A 25699-nucleotide genomic window follows, 5' to 3' on the forward strand; every position below is an offset into this window, starting at 1 on the left:
CAGCTGTCCTCAAATAACCCCTCACTTAGCCATAAGAGATTTACTGGACCTGAGAAAAAGACTGCGGTCGGATATCCAGGCAGGTGGCACTGGATCAACACACACACACACACACACGTGATAAACACACACATAGGCCTACGCATGCACAAACACATACGTCCAATTGCCAGGACTACTGAGCCAGGAGATCCCATTTCCATCCCAGAATTAAATGTGACATTTTCAGTTCTCCCAAAGGCCTTTTCCCCGGTGTGAAACATGTTCTTCTGCAGTTATAAAATGTCATATATGTGGCTTTCATGTACAGAGAATCAGAGGTAGCTGTCAGTTTACAGGAGAGCTGTCAAGAGTGACATGTGAGGCTAGAATCATAATGGAGTGGTTAGTGGGAATCGCACCTTTGAAGAGACAAGTATCTCTCTGGGTATCTCTGGGCTCAAGGGCACCTGTTTACATAGATCGGCCTGCCTAACCTAGAAAACTGGGACACAAAGAGCTGGAGGACGTCTGTGCTTATTCTGACTTTCTTATTACAGTCCCTCCCTCTCTGCTCATGTGAAGTCTGTGTAAATTCATATGAGCTACTATCTTCCTCCTTCCTAAATCCTTGCTGTTTTTTTTAATCACCTTCAGTATAGCACTCATAATACTCTGATTAATTGCTGACCATAAGACCCAGTCATGATAAAAACACGCATACAGCCTTAATATGCTAATGAGCCTGTGACCTGCCCTCTGTTCCAAAGAGAAAAGAGAAACGGGTCAGTGGCTAAATAAAGAAAGCCAGGGAACTAGAAAAGGCCCCAGCAGAGAGAGAGAGGTACCCTCCTCGGCTCAGACTGGAGTAATCTGTGTCGCAGCACTGCTATTATTAGTGTCGCAGCCGGCTAGAGAAATATGAGAGACCCACACAGGGAACAGCAACAGGCAGCTGTAAATTTAGAGAGAGGGTCACGAGAGACCAGCGTTCCCCAACAGATTACTGGGCACCAAGGGTGTGTGTAGGAGTGTGCAGCAAAGCTAGAGACGAGGCTGGAGTGTGAAAAAGAGAGAGATAGGAGAGAGAGGTGTTTGTCAGTGTGTGCCCACATGGGTTTGTATAAGTTTGTGTTTTTCTTAGTGTTAAGAGTTGAAAGAGCAAGTCATGTTTGTTATTCAAGTACATGTCACTAGCTGAGCACAGGGAAAATAACTATCACTAATAATGTTACTGTGTGTGTCTCAGTTTCATCCTCGCCTGTCCTGTTCTTTCTCATATCCTCCCAACCAGCTCTCCCATTACAATGTAAAGGGCCTTCTTGTCAAGTCATGAAAAGTAAAGCTTTAGCTGTGGGAAGCTACGTTCCTTTATTGACAATAGGGACTCTGGAAAGCAAAGGCTGCAGTGTTCTATTTGAACAAGTTATGCCCTCAGAGATACATTTGTGTGCAGAGGGATCCTCTGAAGTTTATTTAAGGGAATTCATTGTAGTGTGTTCTCAAAGCTCATAGGGCAGGAGAATGCACAATCAGTAGTGTGCATGAGGATACTATTCTGGTGTCACTCCAGTGACTAACACTGGCACAGATCACAAAACTCCATAAAATCCACCACAAAGCCATAGATACAACGCCATTTAATGACCAGTCAGACATGGAAGTCATGGGATCTACCCACCTGAACATGCGTGTAGTGTCTTACATTTGATGATTTATTTATTTTATTTTATTTTACTAGGCAAGTCAGTTAAGAACAAATTCTTATTTTCAATGACGGCCTAGGAACAGTGGGTTAACTGCCTGTTCAGGGGCAGAACGACAGATTTGTACCATGTCAGCTCAGGGATTCAAACTTGCAACCTTTCGGTTACTAGTTCAACGCTCTAACCACTAGGCTACCCTGCCGCCCCAGGGTAGCCTAGTGATAACATGAACTTAAGCACAAGACTGCTGTTTATGGTAACTCCAGGCTTTTGAAATGGAAGTTGGAATGTGGAACAATTCTGGAATAATAAAATGTAAGAGGATCTGTAGACTGTTGAATGCTTAATGAATGTCACGTTCTCAGGATGCATCCAGAACCAATCAAACCTGATCCTGTGCCTGGAAAAGCCTCCCCTGCAGTAGATACAATAGCAATTTGCTACTTGCAGAAAGGTTGATTAACACCTTAAGGTTTGTACTGTATGTAATTGCTCATGTTATACAATAGTACATACAGAGTAGACCAATGGAATTTGGCTTTAACATGTAATTTCCTTATTTTGCAAGTAAAATGGAATTCCAAGTTTGTTGTGCTAAGAATTTGTAGTCATATTATTTGTTACACTCTTTGACAGGGCTGTTCCCAAATAACCTTAGGTATTTGAGGGATTAGGACATCTGAAAATGTCCATAAATGTTTTAAATATACTAATTAATATCAAAATATTTGCTAATTAATGAGGCAAAGAGCTAGGGGTGATGTATAATGATTCTGGATACAGCCATTTTGTGAACATAAGACATATCGGCGTGTCACTAAACACTAAAACAGTCTGAATGTACAAAACTACTGACACTGAACCAGTGCAGGCGAGCCATGATACTACACTGAACCCAGTACTAACATTCAAACAGTGTGCCCCAAAACACTGACATACTACACAGACCATGGGCTCTTCATGTGTAAACATCGTACAAACACAGTGTCTAAAACGCATCATTAAACGGTCCACTCCAAAGCAAAACACCTGCTGACACAATGACCTCAAATAAGATGAATAATATCACCCGATCCCCTGTCCCAACCCTCTATAGCAGAGCTTTCATTTCAATTATATACACATTTACATGTTACAGTGCGATTTTTAATTCATATTGACACATTGTTCCACTGAAGTACCGACTGAGTTTCTGCTGCTCAGCTAAATAAGGTGAGCATAAATGCAGCACTGTCAACCCATAAATATGGCGACCATTTTGGATAGTCTTTACCAGCATGGATGCATATTGGACGTCCTCTATTCAGTCTTCGAACACAATGCAAAAATTGGCAAGTAATCACATTCTGTCCACAACAAGTCTTTTCAGGGGTCATCTGTTACATTACAGTACCATGCTCAGCCCCAATGGATGCTGGGAAGAGAGGGTGTCGTCTCTCTGTTCTTAGTTCTGATTGGCTCTCTCTATATAGAGACAACTTAAAAACTAACAGAACAGAAAATACTAGAAAATAAGAGGTACAAGAGAAAACCTCTTCAGCAATTTTCCAGTGTTTCACACTTGTGTGTTTCAGTAGTCTTCTCCACTTCAACGGGAGACAGTGAGTCTCAGTGTCTTGTTAGCTCAGTACTCTGTCCCTCCCAGCCCCATCCTTTCTCTCTCTCCATCTCCTACTGGGCTCTGGTCAGTCCTGCTGGTGCCCTGGTCCTGAGTTCCTCAGAGGTGAGAGGAAGTGGAGAAGCACAGCTTCAGGGTGTAGGGGTTAGAGCCATCTGGAAAAGGTCAGACACACTGGGTTACACACCTACTATACACACATATTCCTACACATAACAAACACACATGCTCACATGGCATGCCCACACACATGTTCACCCTGTTGGGGACATTGGCAGGGAGAATTCTGAACACAGCAGCGTTAAGTCTGGTCCCCCCCCTCCCACACACACACACACACACACACACACACCTAGGGCCAGGCTGAAACACCTGTGGAGCCAACCAACAGAGAGGATAAATATTGTGAAAACCAACCACCTGCTTCTAGAACAGACAGCATTGACAGCATTCTCCCCCTTGGATTTTATAACATGTCCCCCATGCTATTTCACTCAGGAATAATAGTGGGGCAATAAGACAGACTAGGCCAGTGCAGTAAAGGGAAAGGGGTAGATTGAATGTAAGATAGGATTTAGTCTTCAGGTCTTCATGTAAATTTGGTCTGAATCCAATTTCTCTGGGCATTTCTCTGACTATGTGACACACTCAGTTATCCCACTGAGAGTGACTACTAACGGTGGAGTGTTTGGTGCTAGAGTGCGGTCACTGTTGAGGAAAGCAAGGCCATCTGGTCACTTACTTGGTATTCTGATCTGGTAGTGGTTTAGGACGGTCAAGACCTCAACCGCGTGCGTCTTGGAGTCAAATTCTAACAACCCAGAGATAGTTTTGGAGGAGGCTGATGACAAGAGAGGACAGTAGACAACTTAAGTATGGCAGTACAGCTAACTCCTTCAACAGCCTAACAAAATAAAAAAAAGTGAACAAAATTATAAACTTACGCTTTGCATCAAACATCTTGAACTTGGTGAAACCCGGCACATCATGCTCTGAGCATAGCTGTAAGAAATCAAACAACAGTCAACAAGGGCAGCTGAAACAGAGCTCATGTTTTTCTAACCACATCCACTAGATGGAGCTCTTTAATAGCGGTCAAACTACAGAGATCATTGACAGTGAATGACTGGTAGATACATCAGTGGTCCGCTTCTTCTATGGAAGTAATTGTTCAGCAAAAGAGTTTAATCTCTTAGGCCTCCTATCCACCAAACATCAGATATCCACCCTCCTTCCAAGATCCAGTTGGCCCTCTGAAATGTAGGGGGAGGGGCTTGTAATAGTGCAGCTCACAGAATGAGAGTCAACGCTAAACCCTACCCCATACAGACCTCAGAAACCCTTCTCTATTCCCCATTCCCCAGAAACCCTGTCATTCCAGCCATAACCTCAGCAGCTGGTACTTTCAGATGGGACGTTGCAGTAGCGCAGCTCACAGGATGGGAGTTAACCATAAACCTTACCTATATCCCCTAGCCTTGACCCACAAACCCTCAGGCTTCTGCTCACATCCTATCGCTACCATTGACATCATTACAGTCCTACCCTCAGTAGCTGGTCCTCTGAGATGCAGGGAGGAACGTTGTAGTAGTGCAACACACAGGAGGGTGGCTGGATGATGTTCTTGGAGGCCTGGCCTTGGCTGGTGAAGCGGTTGTTCCTGGTCATGGCAAAGTCCTTATAGCTGCTGCTGCCGTCCTCCAGTTCAAACACCTGACTGGGTATGACCGCATGCTGCTTGGACACACTGGAGAGAGAAAGAGAGAGAGAGAGAGCGAGAGAGAGAGAGAGAGAGAGAGAGAGAGAGAGAGAGAGAGAGAGAAATGGAGAGGAAGGGAATGGAATACAAAGAATGAGTAAAAAGATACTAGATAATAACATTAATTCCGTGGTTGAATACTGCAGGTGCTAAGATATCCTCTAACATGCTAACAAGGACACTCACCAGACATTAAGCCGCTTGCCAAACACCTTGATGCTGTTGAGGTGAGTGATGGCCCTGTCCACTGCATACTCATCCCCCATCTCTACTAGGGCAGTGCCCGGGACACTCTTCATGAACTTCACCTGCCACACACACAGATTTAGACACATGATGTGCATAGCAAGCCTCAAATACTATATAGCTACATACACCTTTAGCACAGTGGTTCTCAAACCTCTCCTCGGGCCAGCCAGACATTTCACAATTTTGTTTCACCCTGAACTAGCTAACCTGATTGACTTAGTCAAGGGCTTGATAATTAGTTGTCAATTTGAATCAAATCTAATTTTATTAGTCACATGCGCTGAATACAACAGTGAAATGCTTACTTGTAAGCCCCTAACCAACAATGCAGTTTAAAAAATACTAAGACTAAGAAATTAAATAAATAAAAGGAACAAGTAAGTAAATAACTGCAGCAGTAAAATAACAATAGCGAGACTACACCGGTTAGTCGAGGTAATATGTACATGTAGGTTGATTTATTTATTTAATTTAACCTTTATTTAACTAGGCATGTCATTTCAGAACAAATTCTTATTTACAACGACGGCCTAGGAAAAGTGGGTTAACTGCTTTGTTCAGGGGCAGAACAACAGATTTTTACCTTGTCAGCTCAGGGATTCAATCTAGCAACCTTTCAGTTACTGGCCCAACCCTCTAACCACTAGGCTACATGCCGGTAGAGTTATTAAAGTGACTATGCATAGATAATAACAGAGAGTAGCAGCAGCGTAAAAGAGGGGTTGGGGGGGCAATGGAAATAGTCTGGCTTGCCATTTGATTAGATGTTCAGGAGTCTTATGGCTTAGGGGTAGAAGCTGTTTAGAAGCCCCTTGGACATAGACTTGGCGGTCCGGTACCGCTCGCCGTGTGGTAGCAGAGAAAACAGTCTATGACGAGGATGTCTGGAGTATTTGACTATTTTTAGGGCCTTCCTCTGACAACGCCTGGGGTAGAGGTCCTGGATGGCAGGCAGCTTGGCACCAGTGATGTACTGGGCCGTACGCACTACCCTCTGTAGTGCCTTGCGGTCGGAGGCCGAGCAGTTGCCATACCAGGCAGTGATGCAACCAGTCAGGTTGCTCTCGATGTTGCAGCTGTAGAACCTTTTGAGGATCTCAGGACCCATGCCAAATCTTTTTAGTTTCCTGAGGGGGAATAGGTTTTGCCGTGCCCTCTTCACGACTGTCTTGGTGTGTTTGGACCATTGTAGTTTGTTGGTGATGTGGACACCAAGGAACTTGAAGTTCTCAACCTGCTCCACCACAGCCCCGTTGATGAGAATGGGGGCGTGCTCGGTCCTCCTTTTCCTGTAGTCCACAATCATCTCCTTTGTCTTGATCACGTTGAGGGAGAGGTTGTTGTCTCTGACCTCCTCCCTATAGGCTGTCTCGTCGTTGTCGGTGACCAGGCCTACTACTGTTGTGTCATCAGCAAACTTAATGATGGTGTTGGAGTCATGCCTGGCCGTGCAGTCATGAGTGAACAGGGAGTACAGGAGGGGACTGAGTACGCACCCCTGAGGGTACCCTGTTTTGAGGATCAGTGTGGCGGATGTGTTGTTACCTACCCTTACCACCTGGGGGTGGCCCGTCAGGAAGTCCAGGATCCAGTTGCAGAAGGAGGTGTTTAGTCCCAGGGTCCTTAGCTTAGTGATGAGCTTTGAGGGCACTATGGTGTTGAATGCTGAGCTGTGGTCAATGAATAGCATTCTCACATAGGTTTTCCTTTTGTCCAGGTGGGAAAGGACAGTGTGGAGTGCAATAGAGATTGTATCATCTGTGGATTTGTTAAGGCGGTACGCAAATTGGAATGGTTTCTGGGATAATGGTGTTGATGTGAACCATGATCAACTTTTCAAAGCACTTCATGGCTCCATACGTGAGTGCTACGGGTCGGTAGTCATTTAGGCAGGTTACCTTAGTGTTCTTGGGCACAGAGACTATGGTGGTCTGCTTAAAACATTACAGACTCGGACAGGGAGAGGTTGAAAATGTCAGTGAAGACACTTGCCAGTTGGTCAGCGCATGCTCGTAGTACACATCCTGATAATCCGTATAGCCCTGCAGCCTTGTGAATGTTGTCCTGTTTAAAGGTCTTACTCACATCGGGCTGCGGATAGCGTGATCACACAGTCGTCCAGAACAGCTGGTGCTCTCATGCATGTTTCAGTGTTGTTTGCCTCAAAGTGAGCATCAAAGTAGTTTAGCTCGTCTGATAGGCTCGTGTCACTGGGCAGCTCTCGGCTGTGCTTCCCTTTGTAGTCTGTAATGGTTTGTAAGCCCTGCCACACCTGACGAGCATCAGCATCACCAGAGCTGGTGTAGTACAATTCAATCTTAGTCCTGTATTGACACTTGCCTGTTTGATGGTTCATCAGAGGGCATAGTGGGATTTCTTATAAGCTTCCGGGTTAGAGTCCTGCTCCTTGAAAGCGGCAGCTCTAGCCTTTAGCTCAGTGCGGATGATGCCTGTAATCCATGGCTTCTGGTTGGGGTATGTACGTTTGGTCACTGTGGGGACGACGTCATCGATGCACTTATTGATGAAGCCAGTGACTGATGTGGTGTATTCCTCAATGCCATCAGAAGAATCCCGGAACATGTTCCAGTTTGTGATAGCGAAACAGTCCTGTAGCTTAGCATCTGCTTCATCTGACCACTTTTTTTATTGACCGAGTCACTGGTGCTTCCTGCTTTAATTTTTGCCTGTAAGCAGGAATAAGGAGGATGGAATTATGGTCAGTTTTGCCAAATGGAGGGCAAGGGAGAGGTTTGTACACGTCTCTGTGTGTGGAGTAAAGGTGGTCTCAAGTTTTCCCCCCTCTGGTTACACATTTAACATGCCGATATAAATTTTGTAAAGCGGATTTAAGTTTCCCTGCATTAATCTCCCGGCCACTAGGAGCGCCGCCTCTGGATGAGTGTTTTCCTGTTTGCTTATGGAGGAATACAGCTCAATGAGTGCGGTCTTAGTGCCAGCATTGGTTTGTGGTGGTATGTAGACAGCTACAAAAAATACAGATGAAAACTCTCTAGGTAGATTGTGTGGTCTACAGCTTATCATGAGATACTCTACCTCAGGCGAGCAAAACCTTGAGACTTTCTTAGAATTTGTTTACAAATATACATAGTCCGCCCCCCCTGTCTTACCAGACGCAGCTGTTCTATCCTGCTGATACAGTGTATAACCAGCCAGCTGTATGTTGATAATGTCGTTGTTCAGCCACGACTCAGTGAAGCATAAGATATTACAGTTTTTAAATGTCCTGTTGGTAGTTTAATCTTCCTCGTAGGTCATTGTTTTTTTTCTTCCAATGATTGCATGTCAGCTAGTAGAACAGAAGGCAGTGGGGGTTCATTCGATCGCCTACGAATTCTCACGCAAATTATGGGGATTTGGGCCTGTTCCCGGGAAAGCAGTATGTCTTTCACATCGGGCTCGTCGGACTCGTTAAAGAAAAAAAATATTTTGCCAGTTCATGGTGAGTTATCGCTGTTCTGATGTCCAGAAGTTATTTCCGGTCATAGCAACATTATGTACAGAATACGTTTTAAAAAATAAGTTACAAACAACGAAAAAAAATGAGAAAAAGAAAACACAGTTGGTTAGGAGCACGTAAAACATCAACCATCTTCTCCGGCGCCATGAATCAGATGTGCTCTGGAATAGATTATATCCATGGAACAGTTGTGGGTCCCCAGGAGAGAATTGAGAACTACTGCTTTAGCACACCTACTTCAAACAGAAATACTTCAAACAGAATAACACACACTGACAACAACAAAAAATGAATTCATCAAATAAATGTTCATTCACACTCAAACTATCACAAACACACACATGGATGCCCTCAAGTCCCTCCTAAGGTGGATCTCTGCTGCTGACCTTTTCGATGTTGCCATAGAGACAGAAAAGGTTGAAGATGCGGGTGCAGTTCATCTTGGTGGGGTGCAGGCCGCTCACCATGGCGACAGAGCTAGAGCCGTGGTTGTTGTAGGAGGAGCTTTGGGGCAGGGGGTAAGCCACCACCTCTGGGATGTCGTGGGAGCTCAGCTTGTACCTGCTGTTCCCTGGGAGAGGCAGCAGGGGGCAGTGTGACCCTGGAATACAAAACCCAAGGGGAAAGGAGGAGGAGGGGTTACAACTTTCACTTCCACCTGAGTTGTGTTCAGTAGGTGCTTTTACACCTGCATTGCTTGCTGTTTGGGGTTTTAGGCTGGGTTTCTGTACAGCACTTTGAGATATCAGCTGATGTAAGAAGGGCTATATAATTACATTTCATTTGATTTAGGCATGAAACGGGATAAAACATTTTGAAATGGAGGAGGCCAGCTACTACTTTCATATTCTGTTTGATCCTATTTGATCCTACTAAACACAACCCTGATGGTAAAACTAGTCTGGAGGTGGGTTACATATGGGTAGCCTCTGGAGACAAAGCAGGGTGGGAGGTCTGTACTCTCTACTCCTCTCACCTTCAGATAAGGTTGGGAATCTATACCATCCGAGGCATAGAGGTGGTTGGGCAGGGTTTCACCTGAGGAATGGGGAGTGTGGATAATGTAGCAGTCTGTATGGATGGGATGGATAATGTAGCAGTCTGTGTGGTTAGAGTGGATCATTTAGCAGTATGTGTGGATAGAGTGGATAATGTAGCAGTCTGTGTGGATAGAGTGGATACTGTAGCAGTCTGTGTGGATAGAGTGGATAATGTAGCAGTCTGTGTGGATAGAGTGGATAATGTAGCAGTCTGTGTGGATAGAGTGGATAAATGTAGCAGTCTGTGTCTAGAGATGGAGGAAGCCGATACACTAAGTAATATGGTAGTGTTTTGGTGCTGAGAGGCGGGATCTTACCGTATCCATTGTCTCCGTAAGAGGACGGGTGCTCCCCCAGTATGGCCTGCCTGCCCTTCCCACGCTCTGAAACATCAACACATTCACAACATAGGGAGAGAGTATGAGGTAAATGGCTCTGGGCTACAAATTGAAATAGGTGCTATTCACATAGACACACTGATAGAAAGGTCATTGGAAGTAAAGAAGCAGAATAATTAGAGGCGACAGAAACCCTGTGACATTACAGGTGAGTATGAGTACACCGACTGGGGAAACCCACTCTCTGTTGACATCTTACTTTACATTACATGTTCACATAGTAACAGTGCAGGCATAGGGCACAACAGGGCACAATAATGAAGTCAAAGCTACATATGGAAAAAATGCTATTGATTAACACGCATAATAATAATTTTTTGGGGGTGTTTATATTTGTCCTGTTAACACAAGTGTATAATGGAAATGTGCTTCTTGCATATCCCAACTCCCCCTGAGACACCCACAAAGAGTGGGGTCATCATTGTACAGCACCCCTAGAGCAATTAGGGTTAAGTGCCTTGCTCAAGGGCACAGCAACAGATTTTTCACCTTGTCGGCTCCAGTATTCAAACAAGCAACCTTTCAGTTACTGGCCCAACACCTGCCGCTCTATTAGAGCATGCTCCTGGTAATAATTTGCATTAGAAGGACTATAATGCATCCACAGTTGTACCTTTACCATAGTAGTACTTTAAATAGTAGTACTATGTTGTACTAATACACACAGAGAGAAGAAGACGCCAATACATGTTTTAAAAAGTAGGTCCTACTGTTAACCCCAACGGCAATTCACTTTAAAAAAATACAATTTAAATCCTTCACAACCTATAGACAAGGAACAGTAGAGAGAAAACACAAGAATAGAAAGAAACAACATAAAATATCACATTTTAAATCGGGGAAAAACATTGTTACATTTGTAATACAAAGATTGGTGGAGGAACAGTACCTGAATTACATCACTAGCGTGAACAGTCAGCAACCCTCTCACTGAGGTCTTGGCTTTATTGGCACAGGTTGTCTCTTTCAGCACAAGTGCACAACATCAACCTGTGTTACATCATCATACAGTCAGTTCACATCTGCCACAGAATCACAGTGAGATACATGGAGGCACAGGATGGACAAAGAGCAGCTGCAGTCCCATCTCCCACAAGAACAGTCCCAAAGGAGCCCTCAACATGCCTAATAATAGTTCAAATCAAATATTCAAATCAAATGTTATTTGTCACGTGCCACATGCAACAGGTGTAGGTAGACCTTACTGTGAAATGCTGACTTACAAGCCCTTATCCAACAATGCAGTTCAAGAAATAGAGTTAAGAAAAGATTGACTAAATAAAGTCTAATTATCGGCCAAACCCTCCCCTAACAGGACGATGCTGGGACAATTGTGCACCACCCAATGGGAAGTAAAAAATAAAGCTAAAAAATAAAAGCAAAAAGCAACACAAGAAAATGACATAAAATAACGAGACTATATACAGGGGTACCAGTACTGGATTATTGAGAGAGAGAAAGCTCATCAAACAGACAGTGACCTTCAGTCACAAATCAGGGATGTGCAGCAAGGTTCATTGTTTTATCTGCTGTGCAAGCATAAGTCACCTAAACCCCCCCTCCCATCTCACCCTACGGCCCCTCCCATCTCAAGCTACGGCCGCTCCCTCAACAATCAAGTCACGAATACCCTCAAATACCCACAAATCCCCCTATTTCCTCTACTCTCCTCGTCCTCTTGGTAGAAGGGAAAACTATCCATCATTAAGAACTCCCACGGAGAGACTGCAGACCCCTGCTGTACGCTCAGCTTTACACTGAGCAGCTGCCCATCCTCTAGCTTCCAGTTGTTTTGAACAACACGGACCGCGGAACGAGGAAGAGCTCGGTTTGTTGTTTTGGAAAGTTTTGAAAGTTTGGTTACTAGCTAGCTACCTTTTGAGTTTGAGTCCCGCGACACGGTTGGCATCAGTTGATGGGTCTGCTACTATCTGTCCAGGGATCCTGCCAACCAAGGCCGGGTCTGAGGAGCTGCTTGGTGTAGCAGCTAGCCTAAATGATAGCTAGCTGCCTATCAAGCTAGAGGTGTTTTCTTGAGAGTATAAACACAGCCAGCGATGCAGATAGCCATTGTGGCAGAGACCACGGATTGTCCCAGGTTTGTGGCTGTCTAGATCCCTGCTGTTTATTGTTTTCAATCTTCCCTGCGACCTGCCCTGTCTGGAAATGCGAGGAGTAACAGCGTAAACTACATTTTATTCATTTAACTAGGCAAGTCAGTTAAGAACAAATTATTATTTTCAATGATGGTCTAGGAACAGTGGGTTAACTGCCTTGTTCCAGGGAAGAACGATTTTTACCTTGTCAGGGATTCGATCTTGCAACCGTTCGGTTACAAGTCCCAACGCTCGAACCACTAGGCTACCTGCTGGTTACTGGCCCAACGCTCGAACCACTAGGCTACCTGCTGGTTACTGGCCCAACGCTCGTACCACTAGGCTACCTGCTGGTTACTGGCCCAACGCTCGAACCACTAGGCTACCTGCTGGTTACTGGCCCAACGCTCGAACCACTAGGCTACCTGCTAGTTACTGGCCCAACGCTCGAACCACTAGGCTACCTGCTGGTTACTGGCCCAACGCTCGAACCACTAGGCTACCTGCCGCCACATTGGTATCATAACAAAGACCAAAGCCGGTGGGAGTACCGTTGAGGACAGTAGTGTCTCTCTATCACAGGTGAAGGATCTATCTAGTTCCACAAGCAGTTGTTACAACAACAAGAAAATAGCTTCAAGTGTTTTGTCCGAATACTGGTTGATTCAACTAATACAAGAATGGACGACCTGACCAGAGAGGTCCAGATCCTGAAGGACAGTTTGCAGTTCTCCCAGGGTCAGTCCGATGAGTTGAAACAGGAGAATGGCAAGATGACAGCAATCTGTAAGTCATTGAGAGAGGACATCAGATCTGTGTGTGAATCCATGATAACAATGACGGAGAAATCAGACTCGAGGGACAATCAAGGCGGAACAACATGGTTGTGGATGGAATTGCAGAATCTCCACATGAGACCTGGACGGAGTCTGAGGACAAAGTGAGGGAAATGATCTCGGAGAAACTGAAGATGGACCACAGGAAGATTGAGGTGGAGCATGCCCACAGGACTTGGAAAACTCATCCCCGGCCCAGGTAACAGGCCTAGGCCGATAGTGGTAAAGTTCCTGAGGTTGAAGGTACATCTTCCTCAACGAAGACTATCCTAAAGCTGTGCGCCAGAAAAGAAAAGAACGCATCCCAGCCATGAAAACTGCCAGATTGTGTGGGGACATCTGCTATGACAGGCTCATTGTCCACCCTCCCTCCCAAAAGCCTGGAAAGGATGAAAGAGCCAAGCCTGTGGGTTCATAGCTTCAACCCTGCAACACACACACACACACACACACACACACACAAATTGATTCATGGATTGCTGAATGTATATTTATTTTCTTGCTTTGTTTGCTCTTTTACATATCATGTCTATCTCTGATACACTACCCAGGAAGGGGCTGAAAATGGCCCATGTTAATATATGTAGCCTTAGAAATAAGGTTAATCAAATCAATAACTTGCTAACATCAGATAACGTTAATATATTTGCCATTTCTGAGACTCAGATAATTCATTTGATGATACAGCAGTATCAGTACAATTATATAACATCTATAGAAGAGACAGAAATGCTTTTGGGGGAGATGTTGCTTTATATATTCAGAGCCATATCCCTGTAATGCTTAGAGAAGATCTTATGTCAAGTGTTATTGAAGTGTTGTGGTTGCAGGCTCACCTGGCACATCTAAAGCCTTTTATTTCAGGGCATTGCTATAGGCCACCAAGTCCTAGCAGTCAGTATCTAAATAATATGTGTGAAATGCTTGTTAGTGTATATGAAGTAAACAGAAATGTCTACTTTCTTGGGAACCTGAATATTGACTGGTTTTCATCAAGCTGTCTGCTTAAGAGGAAGTTTCTCACTGTTAGCAGTGCCTGTAATCTGGTTCAGGTTATTAATCAACCTACCAGGGTGTTTACAAACACTACAGGAACAAGATCATCCACATGTATTCATCACATTTTTACTAATACTGTAGAACTTTGTTCTAAAGCTGTATCCGTACCCATTGGATGCAGTGATCACAATATAGTGGCTATATCCAGGAAAACCACAGTTCCAACAGCTGGGCCTGAAGTAGTGTATTAAGATTTTGCTGTGACTCTTACGTGGATGATGTTACAAATATTTGTTTGTCTGATGTGATTAAAAAGAAGCATCCAGACGCTGCACTTGATTAATTTATTATTGATTAACATGCACCTGTTAAGAAACTGACTGTTAGAACTGTTAAGGCTCCATGGATTGATGAGGAAACAAAAAACAGTATGGTTGAAAGAGATGGGGGGGGGGCAAAGGAGTGGCTAATAAGTCTGGCTGTACATCTGACTGGCTGACTTACCGCAAATTGAGAAATGATGTGACTAAACTCAACAAAAAGAAGAAGAAACTGTATTATGAATCAAAGATCAATGATATAAAGAATGATGGAAAAAAAACTTTGGAATACTTTAAATTAAATTATGGCCCATCTATCTCTGAAGACCATCCAGTCCCAGCCTTCAGCTCCCCTCAACCCCTCCCATCTATCTCTGAAGACCATCCAGTCCCAGCCTTCAGCTCCCTTCAACCCCTCCCATCTATCTCTGAAGACCATCCAGTCCCAGCCTTCAACTCCCCTCAACCCCTCCCATCTATCTTTGAAGACCATCCAGTCCCAGCCTTCAGCTCCCCTCAACCCCTCCCATCTATCTCTGAAGACCATCCAGTCCCAGCCTTCAGCTCCCCTCAATCCCTCCCATCTATCTTTGAAGACCATCCAGTCCCAGCCTTCAACTCCCCTCAACCTCTCCCATCTATCTTCGAAGACCATCCAGTCCCAGCCTTCAGCTCCCCTCAACCCCTCCCATCTATCTCTGAAGACCATCCAGTCCCAGCCTTCAACTCCCCTCAACCCCTCCCATCCATCTCTGAAGACCATCTAGTTTAATTTCTAGCTGACATATATTTTTCCACTGTGCTGTGATGTTTCACAAATGTTCTGAACCTTTCAATTTTCATAGTATCTACAGATTGTAAAATCAAAGATAAACACCTTTTGCTAAGAGTATTAATATATTATTGATCGATTGACTATGACTTATCAAATCACCCAGCAATGCTATTTGCAGTTAGCTCCAAGTAGAACATTCCTGAACCTGCAACCAAAAACAAGCTGCAGTTGAGGTCGGAAGTTTACATTTAAACTCAGTTTCTCACAATTCCTGACATTTAACCCTAGTAAAAATGATCTGTCTTAGGTCAGTTAGGATCACCACTTTATTTTAAGATTGTGAAATGTCAGAACAATAGTAGAGAGAATGATTTATTTCAGCTTTTATTTCTTTCATCACATTCCCAGTGGGTCAGATGTTACCATACACTCAATTATTATTTGGTAGCATTGTCTTTAAATTGTTTAACTTGGGTCAAACGTTTCGGGTAGCCGTCCACAAGCTTTCTACAATTAGTTGGGTGAATTTTGGCCCATTCCTCCTGACAGAGCTGGTGTAACTGAGTCAGGTTTGCAGGCCTCCTTGTTCGCACACGCTTTTTTAGTTTTGTCCACAAATGTTCTATAGGGTTGAGGTCAGGGCTTTGTGATGGCCCTCCAATACCTTGACTTTGTTGTCCTTAAAAAGCCATTTTGCCTTTGGAAGCATGCTTGGGGTCATTGTCCAATTGGAAGACCCATTAGCGACCAAGCTTTAACTTCCTGACTGATGTCTAGAGATGTTGCTTCAATATATCCATGTCATTTTCCCTCCTCATGATACCTCTATTTTGTGAAGTGCACCAGTCCCTCCTGCAGCAAAGCACCCCGACAACATGATGCTGCCACCATCGCGCTTCACGGTTGGGATGGGGTTCTTCGGCTTGCAAGCCTCCCCCTTTTTCTTCCAAACATAACGATGGTCATTATGGCCAATCAGTTCTATTTTTGTTTCATCAGACCAGAGGACATTTCTCCAAAAAGTACGATCTTTGTCCCCATGTGCTGTTGCAAACCATAGTCTGGCTTTTTTATTGCAGTTCTGGAGCAGTGGCTTCTTCCTTGCTGAGTGGCCTTTCAGGTTAGGTCGAAAAAGGACTTGTTTTACTGCGGATGTAGATAGTTTTGTACCTGTTTCCTCCAGCATCTTCACACGGTCCTTTGCTGTTGTTCTGGGATTGATTTGCACTTTTCGCACCTAAGTACATTCCTCTCTAGGAGACAGCACCAAAGTGCGTTCATCTCTAGGAGACAGAATGAGTCTCCTTCCTGAGCATTATGACAGCTGCGTGGTCCCATGGTGTTTATACTTGTGTACTATTGTTTGTATAGATGAACGTGGTACCTTCAGGCATTTGGAAATTGCTGCCAAAGATGAACCAGACTTGTAGAAGTCTACAAATGTTTTTCTCAGGTCTTGGCTGATTTCTTTTGATATTCCCATGATGTCAAGCAAAGAGGCACTGAGTTTGAAAGTAGGCCTTGAAATACATCCTTAGGTAAACCTCCAATTGACTCAAATGATGTCAATTATCCTATCAGAAGCTTCTAAAGCCATGACATAATTTTCTGGAATTTTCCAATCTGTTTAAAGGCACAGTCAACTTAGTGCATGTAAACTTCTGACCCACTGGAATTGTGATACAGTTAATTATAAGTGAAGTAATCGGTCTGTAAACAATTATTGGAAAAATTACTTGTGTCATGGACAAAGTAGATGTCCTAACCGACTATCGTTTGTTAACAAGAAATGTGTGGAGTGGTTGAAAAACGAGTTTAATGACTCCAACCTAAGTGTATGTAAACTTCCGACTTCAACTGTATATATGGGCAGTACCAAAACCAATGATCTAATTATTCTGTCTCTTCACAGCAAAATCTGCAGAGCTGGGATCGTTTTATCCCCCATATATATAACATTCTATTGGTTGTAAGAATTTTGTATAACAATTGAAATGGAATGTTTTGAATCCGGCTGGTTTTGTGTTTCAGTTCATAAACCATGTGCCATGGAATCGGTACATCTAAAATCTCCCAACTATTTTGCAACCTATATAGTGCAGCTATATAATTTTGTAATTTTGGTCTTTAATGCAGGGCCAACAGACAAGTTCTTTACCTTCTCCCATTTCCACTTGCCTTCCCTTTTTTTGCTGCAGCTGGTTGTAATTTTGGATAGAACAGACATTTCCATATATTTTGGTTATTTGCGTGTGTGACATAACTCCACCATTCCTATTTATGATACAATTTACAAAGATTATACAGTTTCTAAAAATGTTCTTCCAAAAATAATGTTTTTTTTGTCAATTAGTATATTTGAGTTTAACCATAGTATTATTTGAATGATTACTTCATTGGCAAAGCAGGCAAAATGTAGCAGAAAATGCCAATAGCAAACACTGAGCCATCGTACTCATGCATGATAAAAGTAAGAATGAAAGAAAAGCATTGTACGTTTGAATTTTGGGAAGTTAGTGTGGAAGAGTTGGACAAATGATTGTTATTGATCAATAATGACAAACCTCCCGGCATTGACAACTGAGATGGAAAGCTACTGAGGATGGTAGGTGACTCTAAAGCCAATCTTCTCTGTCAAATCTTTAATCTGAGCCTAGAGGAAAGTCTTTGTCCACAGGCCTGGAGGGAAGCCAAAATCATTCCGTTCCCCAAGAGTGGTAAAGTGGCCATTACTGGTTCTAACAGCAGACCTATCATCTTGTTGCCAGCTCTGAGGAAACTGTTGGAAAAAAATGTGTTTGACCAAACACAATGCTATTTCTCTGTAAACAAATTAACAACAGACTTTCAGCATGCTTATAGAGAAGGGCACTCAACATGTACTGTACTGGTACAAATGACTGATGATTGGTTGAAATAAATTGATAAGAAGATTGTGGGAGCTGTACTGTTAGATTTAAGTGCAGCCTTTGATATTATTGACCATAAACTGTTTTTGAGAAAACGTATGTGTTATGGCTTTTTAACCTCTGCCATATAATGGATTCAGAACCATATATCTAATAGAACTCAGAGGGTTTTCTTAAATGGAAGGTTCTCTAATGTCAAACATGTAAAGTGTGGTGTACCGCAGGGCAGCTTTCTAGGCGCTCTACTCATTTCCATTTTTACCAATGACCTGCCTCAGGCATTAAACAAAGCATGTGTGTCCGTGTATGCTGATGATTCAACTATATCCGCATCAGCAACCACAGCTGGTGAAGTCACTGAAACCCTTAACAAAGAGTTGCAGTCTGTTTTGGAATAGGTGGCCAGTAACAAACCGCTCCTGAACATCTCTAAGACTAACAGCATTGTATTTGGTACAAATCATTCCCTAAATTCTCAACCTCAGCTGAATCTGGTAATGAATGGTGTGGCTGTTGAACAAGTTGAGGAGACTAATTTACTTGATGTTACCTTGTATTGTAAACTGTCATGGTCAAAACATATAGATGCAATGGTTGTAAAGATGGGGAGAGGTCTGAGGACTCCACAAAGCAAGTCCTGCAGGCTCTAGTTTTATCTTATCAAGATTATTGTCCAGTCAGATGGTCCAGTGCTGCAAAGAAAGACCTAGTTAATCTGCAGCTGGCCCAGAACAGAGCGGCACTTTTTGCTCTTCATTGTAATCAGAGGGCTAATAAAAAGGTCTACTACAGAGGTAGGATCTTAATTTGATCCCCCTGTTGCAGGAGAAGTTTCCTGCAATGCAGGAAATGTAAAACTTGTACTGTATTTCAGGCTTCTAAAGTTTGTAATTTATCAACCCCTACAAAAAAGCCATTAATTATAATCCACATAATATTTCACATTTGCTATTGCTGCAGGATTATTTTCTTGCTGTAGCAAACTGGCTCAAATGAAGATCTTTGCTGTAGGCTACAGCAATATGAACCCTGCTGCGGTTAAAGCATCTCAGAGGGGACGTGATGTCACAGAGAGCCTCTCTGGCTGGTCCCCTTGGGATGTAAAACAGACACTTTGTTGTTGCAGTTGGTAGAGCATCAAGCACTAACATGTAACACCATGTTTACACCTGTTCCTCAATGCCAGGGAAATGGGTTCTGTATGAGAAGGTGCTGCAGACCAGATGATAGATAGAGTAGAGGTCTGGGTTACTTCATTCTAGCTGATAGAGCTATGACTTATCAGCAGAACTTGACTTGGGCAGGAGCTCACAGGAACTGAGTACTGCTTGAGTTCCTGCAACTCTTCTAGAATATTGGATTAAAAGTATTGGGGAGTTCTGGCACCTAAATAATAAACAGTACCGGTACCCAAAATGAGTACCGACACTATTTCAGTCCAAGTTAAGCACTGTTTTATTAGCTCACTTAAATGGGCTGATATACAATCCAACACCCAGTATAATAAAGGTGTGAGGGTGCTTCAAAGTGAATTAAATATCAGTTCCTCTCAGGTAAGCATGTTACTTAAGCAGTCTGTCCCAAGGTAAGAGCTGTCCACAGAGGACAGTGGAGGAATACATTAGAATGCTGTGAGAACGCCAGAGCAGGAGGCTAACACACTCTCACTGGGGTTTCAAATGAGTTAGCGTCTTGCCTGAGTTTTCTAATTTAGCCACGCAGTAAAGGGAGATGTTCATCGTAAAGTAAACCTCCTAAGCAGGTTACTAATGGCCCCTGGTTAGTCTGAATATATAGATGCACTTTAAGAGACAAGGGGCTATGACATTCACAGAGCTGGGACTTTCAGATGGAGATAGAGAAGTTGGACCTCTGATAGAGGGACTCCAGGTCTCACAGAGCTGGGACTTTTAGATGGAGATAGAGAAGTTGGACCTCTGATAGAGGGACTCCAGGTCTCACAGAGATGGGACTTTACTAGGGAGTTGAGACAATCATAAAAGGAACTGTGACTCTCTTCATCCACACAATGTGCTTCCATTAACAGTGCATGCAATAATTATTATCTAAACATTTGTTTTCTAAACTTTTCTCTCTGCTAAAATAGGCATTGCAACACATTGACATTGTCAGAAATACTAGAATATAAAGTAGAGTTTATAGAATAAGATAGTGTCAATTTTGGTATTTAAGTAGATTACAGAGCATAGGTATGTATCTTATTTAACAGAATACAGGCTTTCTCTACCGGCTTGAAGACAGAGAGAAATGCACTCTCTGTCTCTAATGTTCCCATGTCCAGACTAGAGATTGTATCCACTAATACATCAATATTTCTACTACTGGTCATTTGGTGAGGGGATAGAAAGGGATTTAGCCAGTCAGAGCACTGACTGAATAAGATCAGGATGCAAGCAAGAGAAGAAAATAGGTCCAGTCTAAAAGCAGTCAGTCCTCCAGCCATGAGGTGGCACTGGCGGGTTCTCCTGGGCGTGTTGATGTTGAGGTTGCATGAGGTCAGGGTGAATGAGTAGTCTCTCTCCCTCTCTCTTGAGGTTTGGGTGAAGATGGATGCATGTTGTTGTGCAGGGTCAGCCTGTCGTCCATCCCTCTTTCTCTCTCTCTCTCTCTTTATTTCCATGGGTGGCAGGTGCAGGCTTGTGAGAGACGGATGTGAGAGTGTGTTGCTTGGAGAAGGACGTGCAGTGGGTCGATCTTGTGTTGGCTTGGTTGACTGCAGGTCTGTGGTCCATACTGGTCCTTAAACACCTTCCAATAGGTGCGCTATAGTGACAATGATGATTTCACATAGACAGGGCCATATCTCTGCTCTTTTTTCAAACAGCATCTGTGCTACTGTAACATTCCTCATACAATGATAAAACCACTTCTCCCACATCAGCCTCTGACTCAGTATCTCTCTGTCTCACATTTAGCAACGTTAGCGAGGATATAGAGAAGTATCGCCAAGTATCTGTTTAATTTTAGCTGATGCAGACTAAACTCAAGACAAACAGTCTTTCTCTCACTCTCTCTCTCCTCTCTCTGTCGCTCTCTCTCCTCTCTCTGTCGCTCTCTCTCCTCTCTCTGTCGCTCTCTCTCTCCAACAGCTAAGATCTGACTTATCTACAGCCTGCAGGAATGAAAAGAGAGAAAGAGCCACACATATTTGATATCCTTAATGCTTCTTTCCTGCTGTTCTGTTTGCAGCCTGGACAAATTTGAGTTACTGTGCCAGAGGGAGGAAAACCTGACTCTGCCCTGCAGGCTGAAAACCTGACTCTGCCCTGCAGGCTGAAAACCTGACTCTGCCCTGCAGGCTGCCCATGGACTCTCTGACAGCCCGATATGGCAGGTTTTAGTCCTAACACAGCAGCTTCTACACAATGAGAGTGCTCCATAGCCTACAGAACAAGAAGCAGATTGTTACCTCTTCGGACCAGGTAAGGCTTTGTGTAGTCCCAGCTCTCGTTGTCATTTCTGATCACGTTCAAGCGAGTTGGCTAAAGGGGGGAAACAACAGATATGTTGTTGCATGCTGAGGCTGATCATCAGGAAGTGCTCTGTTGTTTTAAACTAAAGCATTATATATGTGATTGCGTGTGGTGAATATAGACTTACCCTTGCATATTCGATTTTTAAGGTGCAGCAGCCGGCATAGATGTCGGCTCCATTGAGAGCAGCCTTAGCTTTCTGAGCACACTCGATGGACTCAAATGTGAGGAGGGCAAGTTAAGGACAACAGCAAAACAACCAACGAACCTCAAGCCTCAATTCACAATTACAAGTCCCCAGATAGAAGTTATAAAACCTCTAAACCCATCAACAAAAACAAGTCTATGCTTGTTGAATAATTTGACTTGGGGATACCTTTCTTATTGGCTCACCCTCCACCCCTAACACTGATACCCTAACAGACAGACAGACAGACCTGACAATCAGCCTGCCAGACAGACAGACAGAAAGGATATTCCACCATGGCCTGGATGCCGTTGCGTTTGAAGATGACGATGCGCATCACACTGCCGATGGGGTTGCAGACGGTGTAGAGAACGTCCTTGGAGACAACAGAGGGAGACAGAGAATGTTTTAGTCAGCTCTCACCAAGGCTGCAGACGGAAGATAAAAGTTCCAGTCAAATCAAATCCAATTCTATTTGTCACATGTGCCGAATACAACATGTGTAGACCTTACCGAGAAATGCTTACTTTACAAGCCCTTAACCAACAATGCAGTTCAAGAAATAGAGTTAAGAAAATATTTCCTAAATAAACTAAAGTAAGAAAATATCTAAAAGTAACACAAGAAAATTACATAACAACAATGAGACTATATTCAGGTACCAGTACCAGTGTTCCTTGCCTCGAAGCAAGCATAAAAGGCATTTAGCTCGTCTGGTAGGCTCGCCTCACTGGGCAGCTCACGGCTGGGTTTCCCTTTGTAGTCCGTAATAGTTTTCAAGTCCTGCCACATTCCACAAGTGTCAGAGCCGGTGTAGTATAATTCAATCTTAGTCCTATATTCACGCTTTGCCTGTTTGATGGTTCGTCTGAGGGCATGGCGGGATTTCTTATAAGCGTCCGTGTTAGAGTCCCGCTCTTTGAAAGTGGCAGATCTAGCCTTTAGCTCAGTGCGGATGTTGTCTGTAGTCCATGGCTTCTGTTTGGGATATGTACCTATGGTCATTGTGGGGACGACGTCGCCGATGCACTTATTGATGAAGCGGGTGACTGAGGTGGTATACTCTTCAATGCCATTGGATGAATCCGGGAACATATTCCAGTCTGTGCTAGCAAAATTGTACTGTAGCGTAGCATCCGCATCCTCTGACCACTTCCGTGTCTCTCTAAGCAGACTCTGTTTGACTCAATAATAAGACATTTCAACCCTATCCATGACCAGCGTGCATACTTCCTGCTTAAGTTTTTGCTTGTAAGCAGGAATAAGGAGGATAGAATTATGGTCAGATTTGCCAAATGGAAGGCGAGAGAGAGCTTTGTATGCGTCTCTGTGTGTGGAGTAAAAGTGGTCTAGAGTTTTGTTTCCTCTGGTGGAATTAGGCAAAACGGATTTAAGTTTCCCTGCATTAAAGTCCCCGGCCACTAGGCGCGCTGCTTCTGGATGAGCATTTTCTTGTTTGCTTATGGCCTTATAAACCTATCGGTTTGTGGTGGTGAATAGACGGCTACATAGATGAGAACTCTCTTGGTAGACAGTGTGGTCTAGCTTATCATGAGGTATTCTACCTCAGGTGAGCAATACCTCGAGATTACTTTAATATTAGACATTGCGCATCAGCAGTTATTGACAAATAGACACACACCCCGCCCATCATCTTACCAGAAATAGCTGCTCTGTTCTGCCAATGCACGGAGAAGCCAGCCAGCTCTATATTATCCGTGTCGTCGTTTAGCCACATCTTGTGAAACATAAGATATTACAGTTTCAAATGTCCCGTTGGTAGGATAGTCTTAATCGTAGATCGTCTAGTTTGTTTTCCAATGATTGCATGTTGGCCAATAATACGGAGAGTAGTGGTGGTTTACCTACTCGTCTGCAAATTCTCCGTCTTTTCTTCACACGGATGACGGGGATTTGGGCCTTGTCTCAACAAAGTAGTATATCCTTCACGTCGGACTCATTAAAGAAGAAATCGCTGTCCAGTTCGAGGTGAGTAATCGCTGTTCTGATGTCCAGAAGCTCTTTTCGGTCACAAGAGACGGTAGCAGCAACTTTATGTACAAAATGGGTTACAAACAATGCGAAAAAACAAACAAAATAGCACAGTTGGTTAGGAGCCCGTAAAACGGCAGCCATATCCTCCGGTGCCATTACACAATTATACAATAGCGAGAGCAATCTGGATGCAGGAACCTATATGTAATCCATTTTAAAGTTCCATTGGTCTTGATATAAGACACTCTAGTATGGCATTGCATGTCTATCTATAAGACTGAGTGTATATCTATGTGCATACATCTATCAGTCCTTTAGTGTGTGTTCATTCTTCCATAATGCTTGTATGTTCTAGCACAGTGACTGTGTCTCTCTAATCAGACTATGTTTGACTCAATAATAAGACAATTCAACCCTATCCATGACCAGCGTGCATATCTATTGTATTTCCTCTCTGCTCAGCTGGAATTAGACACAGGGAAGCAGTGCTGGATGCTTTCTCAGCCTAGTTGTTCATCCATATCTGAGGAAGACTGATATACGTGAGCTTCCTGGTATTCTAATCATCAGACACATGCTATCTGAACACATCTACAGACGCCCCGCTGAGATCCCTCTCTATCTATCAGCACCTGAGAGGGAGAAAGAGAGAAAGAGAGCAGGGGGAGATGAGAGAGAGAGCAACGGGGAGGGGGGATATGCAAACTCCGGGAGAAATAAACCTTGAAACAGCCCCAGGATGCTTTAAAACACGACTTTCTAAATGCAGCCCGTCGGCTCACATTAGGAGCGAGAGGGAGACAGAGAGAGATAACATTGAGATATAGAGGAGTGAGAGAGCAAGAAAGAGTACAAAAAATGATAATACACAATGCTTTAGATTCATATATTTTTTAAATTTGACTACTGTTAATATGGGCAATAATCAGGGACTCTCGTTAGCTGCTGTTACCATGGTGAGAGAATAGCATACATACAGTACCAGGGGCGTGGCACAGAGCGACTTCATAACTGCCACTGTGGTAATGGTTCTTTGTCGCTCAGTTGATAGAGTATGGTGCTTTTAATGCCTGGATAGTGGGTTTGATTCCTGGGACCACCCGTACGCAAAATGAACGAACACATGACTGTAAGTTGCTTTGGATAAAAGCGTTTGCTAAATGGCATATTATACATATATTTGATCATTGTAATGTATAATACAGTATGTATTTTCAGCACTGATTACCGTGGTGATGGGGTAGAGGGGATTCTGGATAGACAGGAGCAGGACTTTGTTGCCACTGTTGGGGTTGTCTGAGTTGGTGGGGCGAGTGATCCTCTTGCTGGTGGAGTAGTTGAAGAAGGCCTGCTGGCCTGCGATGTAGACGGCCTCGCTACTCCCACACGCCACACACTTATCAGCACTCTCCACCATCTCAAACTCCACCAGCGCCTGCCGCTTAAAGGGCATCATCATCACATAGCTGCCATCAACACAGAACAACAAGGAAGTCCATTAGAATTCAATTGACTGAGTGGAAAATGTGTCCATTACTCTGAATGGACTGAGGGTCAAATTACACCCTATTCCCTGCTGACTACTGTAATGCCATATAGAGAGCACTATTGGGAAGAGGGTCTCTTTGAGATTTCCCCAATAAGAACTCATGTCCTGAACTGACAGAATTTAAACTGCAAGTTTGGATTGTAAAACATTTCCTAGTCAAATTGTGAGGTTTTGGGCAACTGTCAAACAATTCTAGCAGAAAGGAAACTGCTCTATTTACTTCTTGTTTAAATGACCTTCAAAAAATGATCATAGATGCACTGGGCCTAAAGTGGCTCAACACAAAAGGACACAAAACAGAGGAGGGGA

General features: G+C 43.6%; 1 protein-coding gene across 3 annotated transcripts in view; it reads right to left on the reverse strand.

Moving 5' to 3' along the window:
* Positions 1–1424: 1424 nt before the first annotated feature.
* The window catches only part of LOC109890036 (heterogeneous nuclear ribonucleoprotein L-like), a 66548-nt gene continuing 42273 nt past the window's right edge, over positions 1425–25699 (reverse strand). For 2 of the 3 annotated variants that reach the window (XM_020482000.2, XM_031823710.1), the window contains exons 3-13: positions 25070–25307; positions 22137–22222; positions 21787–21883; positions 21596–21668; positions 10150–10224; positions 9179–9393; positions 5249–5370; positions 4849–5050; positions 4248–4305; positions 4046–4144; positions 1425–3458 (exon numbers count right to left, since the gene is read on the reverse strand). In XM_020482000.2, coding sequence (XP_020337589.1) covers positions 3403–3458; positions 4046–4144; positions 4248–4305; positions 4849–5050; positions 5249–5370; positions 9179–9393; positions 10150–10224; positions 21596–21668; positions 21787–21883; positions 22137–22222; positions 25070–25307 — 1321 coding nt within the window. In that variant the 3' untranslated portion in view covers positions 1425–3402. The remainder of the gene's footprint in view (positions 3459–4045; positions 4145–4247; positions 4306–4848; positions 5051–5248; positions 5371–9178; positions 9394–10149; positions 10225–21595; positions 21669–21786; positions 21884–22136; positions 22223–25069; positions 25308–25699) is intronic. The other variant, XM_031823711.1, reaches the window with a different exon arrangement.

Source organism: Oncorhynchus kisutch, linkage group LG4 (assembly GCF_002021735.2).
Source record: "Oncorhynchus kisutch isolate 150728-3 linkage group LG4, Okis_V2, whole genome shotgun sequence".
Lineage (NCBI taxonomy): Eukaryota > Metazoa > Chordata > Actinopteri > Salmoniformes > Salmonidae > Oncorhynchus > Oncorhynchus kisutch.